Source organism: Rhinichthys klamathensis, unplaced genomic scaffold (genome assembly GCF_029890125.1).
Source record: "Rhinichthys klamathensis goyatoka isolate OS25496 unplaced genomic scaffold, OSU_Roscu_1.1 h1tg000180l_1, whole genome shotgun sequence".
NCBI classification, from domain to species: domain Eukaryota; kingdom Metazoa; phylum Chordata; class Actinopteri; order Cypriniformes; family Leuciscidae; genus Rhinichthys; species Rhinichthys klamathensis.
The window spans coordinates 1,818,056-1,830,133 of NW_026606708.1; the positions used below are offsets into that span (position 1 = coordinate 1,818,056).

General features: G+C 36.5%; 2 protein-coding genes across 8 annotated transcripts; both read right to left on the reverse strand.

Moving 5' to 3' along the window:
• Positions 1 to 491: 491 nt before the first annotated feature.
• On the reverse strand, positions 492 to 4,154 carry dnase1l1l (deoxyribonuclease I-like 1-like). Of its 2 annotated transcripts, none has more exons than XM_056260954.1 (9): positions 3,454 to 4,154; positions 3,014 to 3,163; positions 2,822 to 2,910; positions 2,653 to 2,739; positions 2,403 to 2,515; positions 2,184 to 2,296; positions 1,933 to 2,090; positions 973 to 1,069; positions 492 to 896 (listed from the first exon to the last, which is right to left on the reverse strand). In XM_056260954.1, exons 2-9 carry the CDS (start codon positions 3,152 to 3,154, stop codon positions 816 to 818), a joined length of 879 nt encoding a protein of 292 aa, XP_056116929.1. In that variant the 5' UTR covers positions 3,155 to 3,163; positions 3,454 to 4,154; the 3' UTR covers positions 492 to 815. The 2 variants fall into 2 exon arrangements, with proteins under 2 accessions (XP_056116929.1, XP_056116928.1); XM_056260953.1 differs by having other exon boundaries at positions 493 to 896; positions 3,014 to 3,166.
• Positions 4,155 to 4,220: 66 nt separating this feature from the next.
• On the reverse strand, positions 4,221 to 11,503 carry LOC130094596 (uncharacterized). 6 transcript variants are annotated; one of them, XM_056260950.1, is made up of 15 exons: positions 11,364 to 11,503; positions 10,940 to 10,978; positions 10,152 to 10,621; positions 9,831 to 9,936; positions 9,544 to 9,625; positions 9,386 to 9,413; positions 9,236 to 9,265; positions 9,027 to 9,122; positions 8,258 to 8,329; positions 7,881 to 8,021; positions 7,602 to 7,739; positions 6,281 to 6,416; positions 5,991 to 6,130; positions 5,045 to 5,164; positions 4,221 to 4,843 (listed from the first exon to the last, which is right to left on the reverse strand). In XM_056260950.1, exons 3-15 carry the CDS (start codon positions 10,521 to 10,523, stop codon positions 4,643 to 4,645), a joined length of 1,662 nt encoding a protein of 553 aa, XP_056116925.1. In that variant the 5' UTR covers positions 10,524 to 10,621; positions 10,940 to 10,978; positions 11,364 to 11,503; the 3' UTR covers positions 4,221 to 4,642. The 6 variants fall into 6 exon arrangements, with proteins under 6 accessions (XP_056116925.1, XP_056116924.1, XP_056116923.1 ...); XM_056260949.1 differs by having other exon boundaries at positions 10,911 to 10,978; XM_056260948.1 differs by having other exon boundaries at positions 10,940 to 10,988.
• Positions 11,504 to 12,078: the final 575 nt, after the last annotated feature.

Here is a 12,078-nt window from a genome sequence, read left to right on the forward strand (position 1 = left end):
GTGCAGCCTTGTTTGACTTTTTGTAGGTTGTGGTTTGAGTAGCTCAACCACACCGTCGCTGCTAAATTGATGCATCCTCCTCATGAGTAACAGTATATTTATGCAAACTCTTCCATGCAAACACAGTAAAATCTGATTTTAAGATGAACAAGATGGTCGATTTCCATTATGACCGATATAAAAAAAAGAGCATACAGTAGCTTCAATTCCTCTTGATCAAAACAGTGTAAGGGACTGACAAACTATGAGCTGACTTAAATAAGAAAAGGACCTTTCATTATATATATATATATATATATATGAGTATTTGTTAAAGAGTCACAATTGGAGTTTTGTGGATTTAATCCATGTATATTAGATTTTCTTACAATTTCAAGTATTACAATGAGACTGGCAATATGGACATTGTGTTGATTATTTAATCATCTCCACTAGCAAAATCAAATACAGGACACCTAGCAGAATAATTTGTATAATAATAACATGGGTAAAGATACCAAAATGGCTTAAATAGTGTAGTAAACTCTTTTTCTGCTAATATGTAGCCTACAATATAATAATTGGGCGAGTGCTTTTATTTTCCATGACCGTTATCCATTCACATTTTTTCTCTGCAACATCAGTTAAGTGCCTTAAAAACATGTATGTGTTCTGCTGCTGGTGTTTCCTTGTGTGACAACATTGTACACAGACTGCATAGTATCAGATGTTGATACCAGAGCACAGTACAAATACCAGTAGGTTATCACAGTATCAGGCTGATATTGATATTAGTATCTGTACTTTGTAGGCCATATTCACAGATATTCATCATTTTACAGTTCGTGGCGCAGGAGGTAGCGATGGTTTGCTTTTAAATCCACTTCTACAGGATAGTGGTCACTGACTTCCAAAGCCTAAATACAAAAAAAAAAGACACACATTTCAAAAATTGGTTATGAATTATTAACTCTGTTTTGCAGTTCTGTTTACCTCTTCCTCAGATAGATTAAATTCTTTTTTGAAGTTGAACGGTTGAGCAGATTCTGGAACTATCCCTGAAATGAGTTCTTTTCCATGAATAATAATCCTAAAGGGGATTTTCAGAAAGATTGAACTGTTAGACTATCAAACATATATTGGCATGTCATTTTGTCAAACTGGTAACTAGTTTAGACTCAGAATGCTATAGAGTGCTGCAGGAATGAGTCCTAAAACCTGGAAATGCTGTTAGTTAGCATTTTTGAACTTTAGCTTATCCATGAAATAAAAAAAGGTGTCGAATCATTCTGCCTAACATCTCATTTTAACCTCCATAAAAGAAATAAACTCATTCAGGTTTAAAATATCATGCGGCTGAATAAAATAAGGAAAAATATAATTTTGGGGGGATAAACAATCTCTTTAAATCATTGTAATTAAAGACCGGTTGTTCAAGTCAGTGGGATTTTTGAATGGGTTTTTGGTCAAATGCCTGAAATAAGGTCTGTGGTGAACACGTCTTGAAAACGGTGGTTGCTAACAAGTGGCTAAATGAGACTATATAAGTTGTCGGGGACATTAAACACTATCACGGCGAACAGGGAAACTCATTTACTCACTAACCAATCAAGTTCGTAGATTTTAAATAAAGAGTTGGCGGAAGCTTAGTGGTGGGGAAGCATGTGACTGTGGTGCCTATACTATAGCTTTTAACTTCTGGTGATTGTATTTAGGATTCAAAATTCATAAAAGTTGTGGAGATCATCTTGATGATCAAAATGTAAGAATCATATACATTTGTTGGTTATTTTCTTCAATAATCCAAAAGTCAATGGAAAAATCCTATTGGCTTTTGTCAAGGAAACCAGTGTGATGCTAACTTCTGGGTTGGCCTACAAAATTATGTCATCCCTGCAGCGCTCTATTGTCACAATATGGTTATTGTGTATAGGTTTGCTAAGAAAGTAAGACCTGTCATAAGCGCAGCGTGTTTTTTCACGCACTGTAGTGTCTTGTTCATCTCTGATCAACCAGTGGAACTTTGGGTTGTTCTTGAGACGCACGTTTTTCAGTCCTTTATTGGTAACATAGCTGCAGGCTGCATTTAAGTCCCCCAGGAACATCACATTCTAGATAAGGTTAAACGTTTTTTATACAATCGAGGTATTAATATAAAGTATGTCATTCTGTCTATCGTTCTATCTAATATAAGTTTGGTGTACCTCAGTTTTCCATTTCCTTCTGACTGTTTGGAAGACCTCATAAAGTGCATCCATTTCTTTCATTGCATTCTTAGGACAGGTGTGCTGACCAATGAGGACGAAGTTCTTCACCACTGTAAGATGATACGGCCAATCAGATTCAATATAAATGTATCTGAGCTAATCATTGTGCTGAAATGTGCTGTTTTATTTCCAGCTAGAAACGTTTATGCGACATACATGTTGTGGGAGAACGGACCCATATGATGAACGGCTCTCTGGAGAACACTCCTGCTGTGGTCTCATTGAATTCTGGATGCTGGTATTGCTCTTGCACCTGTAGCATGTCTTTTCTGTGAACACAGCATGTGCTGGATGAGTTCATCATCGCTCCTAGGGTTCGCAATATTCAGGTATATTCACTACAGATCACTTACACTTCGCTCGTGTTAACATTTGTGCACGACACCCATTTTAAAAGTTTCATTACCTGTAAATGTACACATACTGCTCTTTATACGTTTTCTTCCCCATTCTTTTACTCTCTAAATGGGTGTAAATGTGAGATGTGTCAAACCTGGGGGAAGTGAAATGAAAACATTGTTATATTATACATTAATTAGTTGCATGCATCAGTGACACATGCAGTAAATATATACCTGTTCAGGTTCATCAACAGTGCAGATACGGCTTGACCTCTAGAATCTCGAACCTCCTGAATCAAACTCAGGTCACAGCGAGAAATGATCTAGAAATTACATAATAATAATAATAATTTTCAAGAATTTAAGATGTTTTAAGATAGACAGACACATTTAATCTTTATTCATACTGTCAAAAATCTTTTGTACCTTTATCAAAATCTCCATAACTCTCTTATTACTGGCCTTTGCTTCCCCATAACTCTGGATGTTGAAGGCACAGATCTTCAATGATATTACAGAAGTCCAAAAACATAATCCAACAAAACATACCAGAAGAGGCGACCTCATTTATCAGAGCTTCTAGAAATACATAAAGTTACATTAGTCAAACAGAACACTTCCAATTTGTGTAAAACTGGAAACTGTAGTAGTAAATAGCATATAAGTTATAAGTTCTTGTTGCACAGCCCGTGTTATTAGCCATAGCCAGCTTATGTTAAAACACCTCAGGCCTACAGCAGCGTCATACTGTGGTATTGCACTTCCAGTTTTGTCACATTAAGCTGCAATTCAACCATAAAAAAGTTCCTCTGTAAATTTAAATCTATGAACCAAATACATTTCCATGAAAATATAACATGACTCACCCTGAATGACGGCTGTCAAGCTATTAAGAGCGTTAAAGTGTTGGAATGAATGTTTTAATGTACTCTGGTTATCTTTACACAGGAAACCATGGTGAAAAGCAGTGTTGGGCAAGGGGAGGGGCAGTGTGTGAATGTGTTCAAATGAGCTGTGTCAGAGCTCCATTAATGTGTAGGTCAGTCTGGAACGCTAAAGAGCGTGACCTGTCATGACAATGTGTTTTTTAAGCCATTCAACAGGACAATATTGTCCTTTTATTCTCAGTGAGTGCTAACTAAAAGAAATGTACACCCCCATCTGGAAATAATCTTTCAGTAAAATAGAGCTACAGCTCAGAATACAAATAGTATGTTGTTTAATAACGTCAAAAAATGCAAATCTCAGTTGTACATAGTGAATTTATTCAAGGCTTGAACTATTGACTTTCACATTTGAATGTCCAGTTTTTAAATTTCAATAATCGGAATAAAAAAATCTATATATGGGATACAGATTTAGGTATTAACTCATTGTAACACTTTTGTTTTGTAACATGTCACCAGTATTTACACAGTTTGGTCCGTTTTAGATACTAATACAAAGAACCATAAAAAGTAGGGGTGTAACGATACCCTCATGTCACGATTCGATACATATCACGATACTGAACTCACGATACAATATTATTGCGATACTCCAAGACATATGGGAAAAGGTTAACAAAAAATTGATTAAAATGCTCAATTTGATATTACAATGTGGGTGTAAATGAATAGGCTTGGACTTGGTGCTGATAACCCAATGAACAGGACAATGTTGACACCAGAATAAAAATATTCATGATTCTGAAGCTGAAAATACAGAATTATATTAGACAAATATGCTTGCACTCTTTCACTGACTAGATATATTTAAAATTATGTAGGCCACTTTTTACTGGTAACTCTGTAAACTTTAACTTTTTCTCACACAGTCATTTTCATTTTGGGTGAACTATACACAAAACATATTGTCACTATCCACGATACATATATTGTTGCATTTTTGTATTACGATATATTGTGCACGATATATTGTTACACCCCTAATAAAAAAGATGATAAAATAATAGAGACATAATATGTCCAACTTTAAAAAATCTATTAAAAATGTGAAATAAAAAAATAAATATAAACAACAAATCTCTAAGACTCTTGGCTTTACTCTTGCCTGTCACACAGGTTTAAAGCAGGCTCCATGCTGAGCTGATGCTGTCTGTATGAGGTAGTCCTCCATTCGCTGTTCCAGGTCAGAGTAAAACTGGCGGAGCTGCTCTCTAGCAGGTGGATGATAAAACCACAGGCCTGCCACCACCACCACCATCATGAGCAGTAAGAACAGACATACACAGAGCCAGGTCCCACAGCAGCCACTCTGTTCGGGGAGATAGAGGACGACAATTATTTATGGCATAAATGTACAAGAGAAACCAAATGAAACGGGGATAAAGTGTAGAGAATGCTGTGCATGATGTAATGTAGTCTCAATTTTAAAATTCAAACATTCTAAGAAAACTAGTCTAACGAGAGACTGATAGTCACGCATTGGTGAGACAGTAGGATGTTCGAGTCTCACCCTGCTGCCTTTCTGCCGCGTCCTCAGTATGTTCAGCTCTTCTCGGCACTGGGTCAGTCGGGACTGATAGCCGTAACACTCCTGCTCCAGGGCCTCAAGATCCGCCTGCAGCTCTGTGTACTGCCGGGTAACCAAGACAACACTATGTTAAACTATGTCTTATGGTAATTTATAGAGAAAAAAAATCTAAAAGAAAGGAAATGCTTTTTACAGCAGCATACATGTTTTGTTGGTTTACTTTATTTTATTGTTCCCCTAAAATAGTCTTAAATGGTGACAACTGAAGTAGGATCACCTCTGCTACTCTACAGCTAATAAAGTTTCTTTGTTTTGCTTTTTTTAGATATTAAATATTTGAAAGATCTTTGTAGTTCATAGTAGTTCAATTTTGGTTTATTATCGTAAAAGAAAATGTTAAATACAACAAAAATATAAAGGTATTTTCTTGAATGTAATTTACATTTCAAATACCTGCATACATTTCTAAAACAGAAGTTTGAAAGCTAGGTTTTTTACAGAGAAGATTTTGTATATTTCCTTTTACCACTACGTAAACTGGAAAATACTTTCAATAGAAAAAGATTCACCTTATTCTTAGAAATAAAATAGTATATAAACCAGGCAAATAATATATGAACAAAACTTCAGAATATGCTGTAGAAAACCAAAAGTATTAAAGTGGAGATTGTTGGTTAAAAATCATGATTGTGAGGCAACAGCAATTAAAGATATGTATTGTAATTAAGATCTGCAGATACAAATAGATAAAGTGTAATAAACATTCAAATGTGTGTTTTGGATGTTTTCTTTCCGCTAGTCTAAACGAAGACATGTTATGGGTGCAAAATAACTCTTGTGTGTAGTGCATAAAAAAACAACAATGTAGTTGTTGCCTGTAGTATCTTGCCTTAATTCAATGTCAGTGCTCTCTCTGGCAGATCTTTACCTCATTTTCTTTCATTCTGAGTCTCTGTTCTGTGTCTCTCAGTTGTCTTGCTATGCCGTTATCTGTCCGTAGGAGTTGGTCCAACACTGAAACATTTTCATGTATTTGTGTGTTACTGTTCCACAACTCGTGGTTGTGTCCTGTGAGTGTGTGAAAGAAAGAGACAGATAAAGAGAAATGCATGAAATGTGATTTGAAAGAAATGCAGCTTGTTAATTCCTTAAACGTTTCTAAATATTTCCATGATTGTTTTATCTAAATATGTGAAGTGAAAGTCAGTTTGCCAGCACCTTTGGCTTCCTGTAGATATTCTCTCAGGTTGAGGTTCTCCTCCTCCAGCTCGGAGATGCAGGAATGAAGCTCCGCTCTCTCTAACTGAAGAGATTCACTCTGTTTCCTCAGCATCTCCTCCTGTCCCACAGAACGCTGCACAAACATTTATACAACAATAAATGAAACATGCCACAACCTGAGAAGAAACATTCAGTCAGTTTTAATTAAAAACGCTTTTGCAAAATTACTGAAAGTCACTTCCATTAATGCTTCTATGATTGGATCATTATTGCAGTCGTTATTATGTTTCTAGCAAAAATTATTCTAACCCTAATTGATTGAGTGTATAGCTTTTAATTTCTTAAACAACCATGTCGAAAGACACATCATGGACATATTCCAGAATGACAATATCAAGATTCATCAGGCTCAAATTGTGAAAGAATGAATGGTAACTCAAAGAATGGTTAGGAGGGAGCATGAAGAATGGCAACTTTACAGAGTGCTTGACTCTTGCATTGTCCATACAAGATCTTGATTAAAAATGTATGCACCTCTTGATGGAAATAAATGTTGTGATGTTATTTATTTTTGGTCAAGATCTTGTATTGACAATGCAAGAGTCCAGCACTCTGTAAAGTCTACTTTCAGTCTCCCCAATGAATTTAATGTCTGGACTCAGAGGTGCCAGTTCATGTGTGAAAATAATTCTTCAACCATTCTTCCACAATTTGAGCCTGATGAATCTTGACATTGTCATCCTGGAATATGTCCATGATGTGTCGGTAACGCTTCCTTTTACAGTCCTGTTACCCATGTACATACTATGTACTTATTATAGTAATTACAATTACTGGGTAATAACTAGGTACTAACCCTGAACCTATACCCCTAAACCCCTAACCCATGTACTTACCTTATATTAGCCAGTACTTTCTAGGTAAGTACACTGTAAGTACACGTAAGTACTGTACTGTAAAAGGAAGCGTTACCGATGTGTCTTCCTACATGGTTGTTTAAGAAATGAAAAGCTACACACTCCATCAATTAGAGTTAGAAGAACTGTTGCCAAACTTATAACATGCTAGAAACATAATAATCACTGCAATAATGATCCAAACAGAGTCAAAGCATTTGCATTTTTAAATTCAAACAGCAACTTTTTTTGGCCGGGCAGTGTAATTTCTTTCTTTTCTTCAGACGTTTCTGAAAAAAGTTCTGATTGGCTGTACTGAAAGCAGATTGACAAGGGTCCTGTGGTTTGTCAGCTTTTGTAGAAATCTGTGATGTGTCACTCAAGTCCTTTGATTCTCTCATCATGGTTTTGCTTTGCTATACCTCCAAGTGACCCTGCAACTGTAGGATCTGATCGGTGCACTCATCCTGCCTCTTCTTCAGCTGACTCGAACCCTCTTTCAGCTCCTCACACAGCCTCTGCCACCACTCTGACTCTGTGTGTGCTGTCTGCAGCGCCCCCTATGGGAAGGGATGATTGGATTTTTACAACCCAGCTAGGAGTTCTAAAAGCAAGAGCTCTGTCCTTATGGTGGTAAAGTATATTTATAACAAAATATATAAATATTGAGACTTTTTTGACCTGTGCATTTGGGGTCTTACCTGGAGGTACTCCATGTTGCTCTGAGCTTCCGCCTTCTCATTCTCCGCCCTCTGAATAGCCTTCAGAGCCTTTTGTTCATACTCCTCCCTCTGTTTTTCCATCTTTAGCACCACTTTTTTCACTCCATCCTGAGGAACCTTCTGAAAGGGCAAATTGGAGCATTTATCTTCTATTTTAAAAAAAAAGTGTCTCAAACTCTCTGACCTGTACTTATCCAGGGCGGCATGTTAAACCTATATACAATTATACAACTTTTGAAAAGCAGAAAAATATTCAGAATTCACTTGATTCTTGTAATCTAAGTGTAAAAGATCATTTGTATTTGTTTGTACGTTGTAAGTTCTCAGAGCTGGAGTTGGATCTTTTGCGGTCTTACCTTGATGCAAACCAGCAGCTGAGCCTCCAGAGCTTTGATCTTACTCTTCAGCAAGTCCTCATCACAGCGTGTCTGTGGGAGGAAAAGGAAACGTGCTAGTGTGTCAGAGAGATAGAGAGAGAACCACTGAACCAAGAGTTTTCAGTTTCTGTGCATACTGCATCCTGTGTGACAACCACCATCCTTAGCATTGCTATATTGGTTCTTGAGAGAAATACAGACATTGTTATGAGTTCAAAATGGAAAAATGTATAAGTTTGAACAGGTTGAGTTTGAAGCATCACAAAAGCTCAAACAAACCTCTCTCTGACGCCTACACTGCTCTCCATTTTGTGTGTGAGCAAGAAAACATCTTTCTATTTTTCTGAACAAGCCATAAGGAGCCGGATGCTGTTGACCACAAGACCATCCCCCAACTCTCTCTACATTACTGCTGTCTTCTGTGTTCAAACCAGGAAACTCGCCAATTGCTGAAGCCAGTATTATGCAGAGTGGCATTGTATGCCTGAGTAATTGAAAAGTAACCATGAATTTCAGAATGTATTTGCATTTGTTTTGTCTTCCTTTTATTCCCTTTTTAACCGCAGCACTCGAGCTGCATGAACTCAACAAAGAGCATCTTGTGCTTCAATGGAAGCAAGGACATCTGACCGTCTGTACAAATGAGTTCACACGGTCAATGTGTTCGATTCGATTTTAGAATGCCGTCAGGTGCATGTGTGTGTGTTGTGTGAATAATGCTTCAGCAGGAAGTTGTTCACTAATGTACCTTCCACAGGAGCTCTGTAGAGCGCAGCAATGTAGAGGCGCTCTTCTGGAGGCTGGAGAGCTTCTTTTTAAGAGCCTCTTCTCTATGTAAGGCCTCCTGCATAGAGATGTCACATTTCATTATATCAGAAACATATTTCAAATTAAGTCAGGTAGAGCTGGTGTTTTTGAATATCAATCTTATGGGTTATGACTGCATACTTGCCATACCTCTAAATAAACAGACAACTGGTGGACATCCTGAAAAAAGATGAATGAATTATTATATTAATAAATAAAACAGCATTTACATGTTTAGCTATTTGTTTTTACAAATGTATATGATCATTTTCTTTTTTAAACAATTGCCAAATTCCTTACCGCTTCTTTGACGGTAACAAATCCAGACCTGAACAAAGAGAGTTCATAATGCTGCAGTAATATTTATATAACAGGTGCATTATAATTGAATTTATGCTTTTGAAATATTAAACCGCAAGAGCAAACAGTCTAGTAAAGGTAATGTAAAAGCAACTCACTCTGTCTGTATGCTGGCAGTCTGTAATGTCTTCTGGGTGTTTGAGAGCTGAGTGATGTCTTTGAGAACTGTATGATCATATACTGTATGATTATAACACAAAATAATATTATTAGGATAACATGTTCTGCCACACATAACAAAACACTTTTTGAAAATGTAATTATTTGTCCAACATAATGCAGTGCATAACCCTAGTATGTCTTGTTAAGTATGATGCTTTCTGCTTAAATTAAAGCGATGTTAGACGTAGGCTGGTTATGGTTATTCATCAGAAGATCCACTAACCTCGCTCCTTTTTCACTATCCTCTGAAGCTGAACAGAACTGAGACCCCATCCATCTGATTTCAGCCCGGGATCATTTTCATCATTCATTGAAGAAGTGGAGACTGTCTTTAGGATTTGGACATTTAATTTCAATGTTAAAATAGATGATGTAATTAAAGAATATACAACATTTCCTTGAATTTACAGCTCAAATGTTTTTTTAAAACATGTAAAAAAAAAAGTATTCACATCATCAGCCACTGTCTTAAAGAAATATAAACCACAAAACATGTAAACAATCAGTCACAGGCCAAAGTCCTGGCTAATAGTAAACTCTGTACCTGCTTTGCAAAGTTTATGCCATCTCTCTGGAGCCTTACATTTGGACTTGTTATCAAGGGCCGTCTGATTGACGTAAAGGTTTGCGTCATACGCTCTGGTTCATGCAGGGTTTCCCTCGAGTACCTGTGCCTTGGCACTGCAGATAACAGTGTGTATGTGCCATGGTCTACTGGTCTTCTTTTGAAGAACTCAAATTGTCTTTTGCGATGCATTTCGTTTTTAATCCACCTTGTGTCCAGATCTCTTGTGGGACTCCGACATGATGTTGTGTTATTGCGATGGCTGATTTCTCTGTGCTTCACGGCACGCTGCTCCACTTTATACTCGTAATTTGGGGCCAGAGACCCTTTGTTGTCATGAGCTCCTTCCATTCTGTCTGGCTGAATGAGTTGAAAAATTTGTGCTATATGTTAAGGCACCGGAATGTCACCTCACAATGTAAATGGGTGTTTCCCGAAGTGGCAATTTCCTGTAATTGAAAAACAACATATATATTCATATATCATCCAACCTTTAGTGGTGCTATGTCATTATTGCTCAAAAAATAGACCATCCTAAATCAGCTGAATGACACAAAATGAGGATAGTCAACAACAACTGGTGTAATAAAACAAGTTAAAAACTAAAAAGCTACAATTATGCTGTTGTTTTTGAGGTCACACTTAGTGTTTTTATTCTCTTCACAGCTACAATAAAATCTTTTTTTTTTTACAGTGGCTACATACAGTATAAAATATTAAATACTACATTAAACATACTTTAAGATGAAGTGTGTCCAGTCACTCACTTCTGTTGTCATATTGTTTCAAAACAGGCATGAACTGAACTACATGCAGCTGAAAGAAAAATGTTGTACCATCAATGATGTTTTTAAAATGCAAAGTGTTTATTAATATGCATATATCTGCTTAATAATCACTGGAAAATGTCTCTAAAACACAATAACAGTTTGGAATGCTCCCATGTAGTGATCTGCAACAATTTTAGGCACTACATTGACTGAAAACCAACATTCCCTTCCAATAAGCGTTTCAAATAGTAAAAAAATAACTTTTTTCTTACAAAAAAAAAGCACAATTCAAATGCGTTCCAACATGTTGAAACTGAATAACAAGCATGCATTCAAGTCAAACAGTTACACCAAGATAATTTCATAAATGCAGATAAACTAGAACAAGTTTTAGCATCTTTACAACCTTTAATGAAAGTACCTGTTCTTAGATGAGTCCCTGGAGTGAATATAATTGTGAAAGCAGAGTCTGAACGATTTGAAGCTGACATGGCACTTGAAAACTAGTTCATTCAACAAAGGGCGGTCTATTTCTTTTGCCTTGCTTGCTTAACAGGAAGTAAGATGAACCTCACAACTTGTATAAGTTCCTCTATCTCAGCAGCCATGCGTATTGAAACTAGTACCACACATGTATGGGCCCTGAGATTAGGACTAGAGGCGAGGTTATGATATTGGCTGTTTAAATGTGGCAATAGTGGATGGAGAGGGACTGGAGAAAAAGAGAAAGACAACAAAAAATCAACGTTCTGTGTGAAAACAAGGCAAGATTGCAAAAAGCAAGGTTAACATTTATAGATGGACTTATGTTGATCTTTGTCTGAAAACAAATTAATTTGAGCCGAAAAAATAAATAAACTAAATAATTAATCGAAGTTGAAGTGGGTGTAGAAACAGAATATGAAAACAAAAGTTCAAGATAGCCTAACTGATTATTAAATAGGCTACATTTAGGCTACCACTGTTCAATATGCGTCCTACTGGCAAATTCCCATCGCATCTAAATAAGAATAAAAATGAGCAGTGTTTCTCTATATGAACAAGTATTTAAATGCTTGTTGACATCACTGTCATCATTGATATGTTTAAATGTTCATGTTATTTTTAGCAACAACTTGAAAATGTCAACATTCCCT

What these genes read in the sequence shown, in the direction of transcription:
- dnase1l1l (XM_056260954.1), bottom strand. Translation starts at nt 3,154, where the DNA reads ATGAGGTCGCCTCTTCTGGTATGTTTTGTTGGATTATGTTTTTGGACT. An exon ending in CTGTTGATGAACCTGAACAG is followed by an intron (nt 2,740 to 2,821) that starts GTATATATTTAC and finishes CACTTCCCCCAG; the next exon opens with GTTTGACACATCTCACATTT. An exon ending in CAGTATGTGTACATTTACAG is followed by an intron (nt 2,516 to 2,652) that starts GTAATGAAACTT and finishes CTGTGTTCACAG; the next exon opens with AAAAGACATGCTACAGGTGC.
- LOC130094596 (XM_056260951.1), bottom strand. Translation starts at nt 10,523, where the DNA reads ATGGAAGGAGCTCATGACAACAAAGGGTCTCTGGCCCCAAATTACGAG. An exon ending in GATAGTGAAAAAGGAGCGAG is followed by an intron (nt 9,626 to 9,830) that starts GTTAGTGGATCT and finishes ATAATCATACAG; the next exon opens with TATATGATCATACAGTTCTC. An exon ending in AGTTGCAGGGTCACTTGGAG is followed by an intron (nt 6,417 to 7,601) that starts GTATAGCAAAGC and finishes ATGTTTGTGCAG; the next exon opens with CGTTCTGTGGGACAGGAGGA.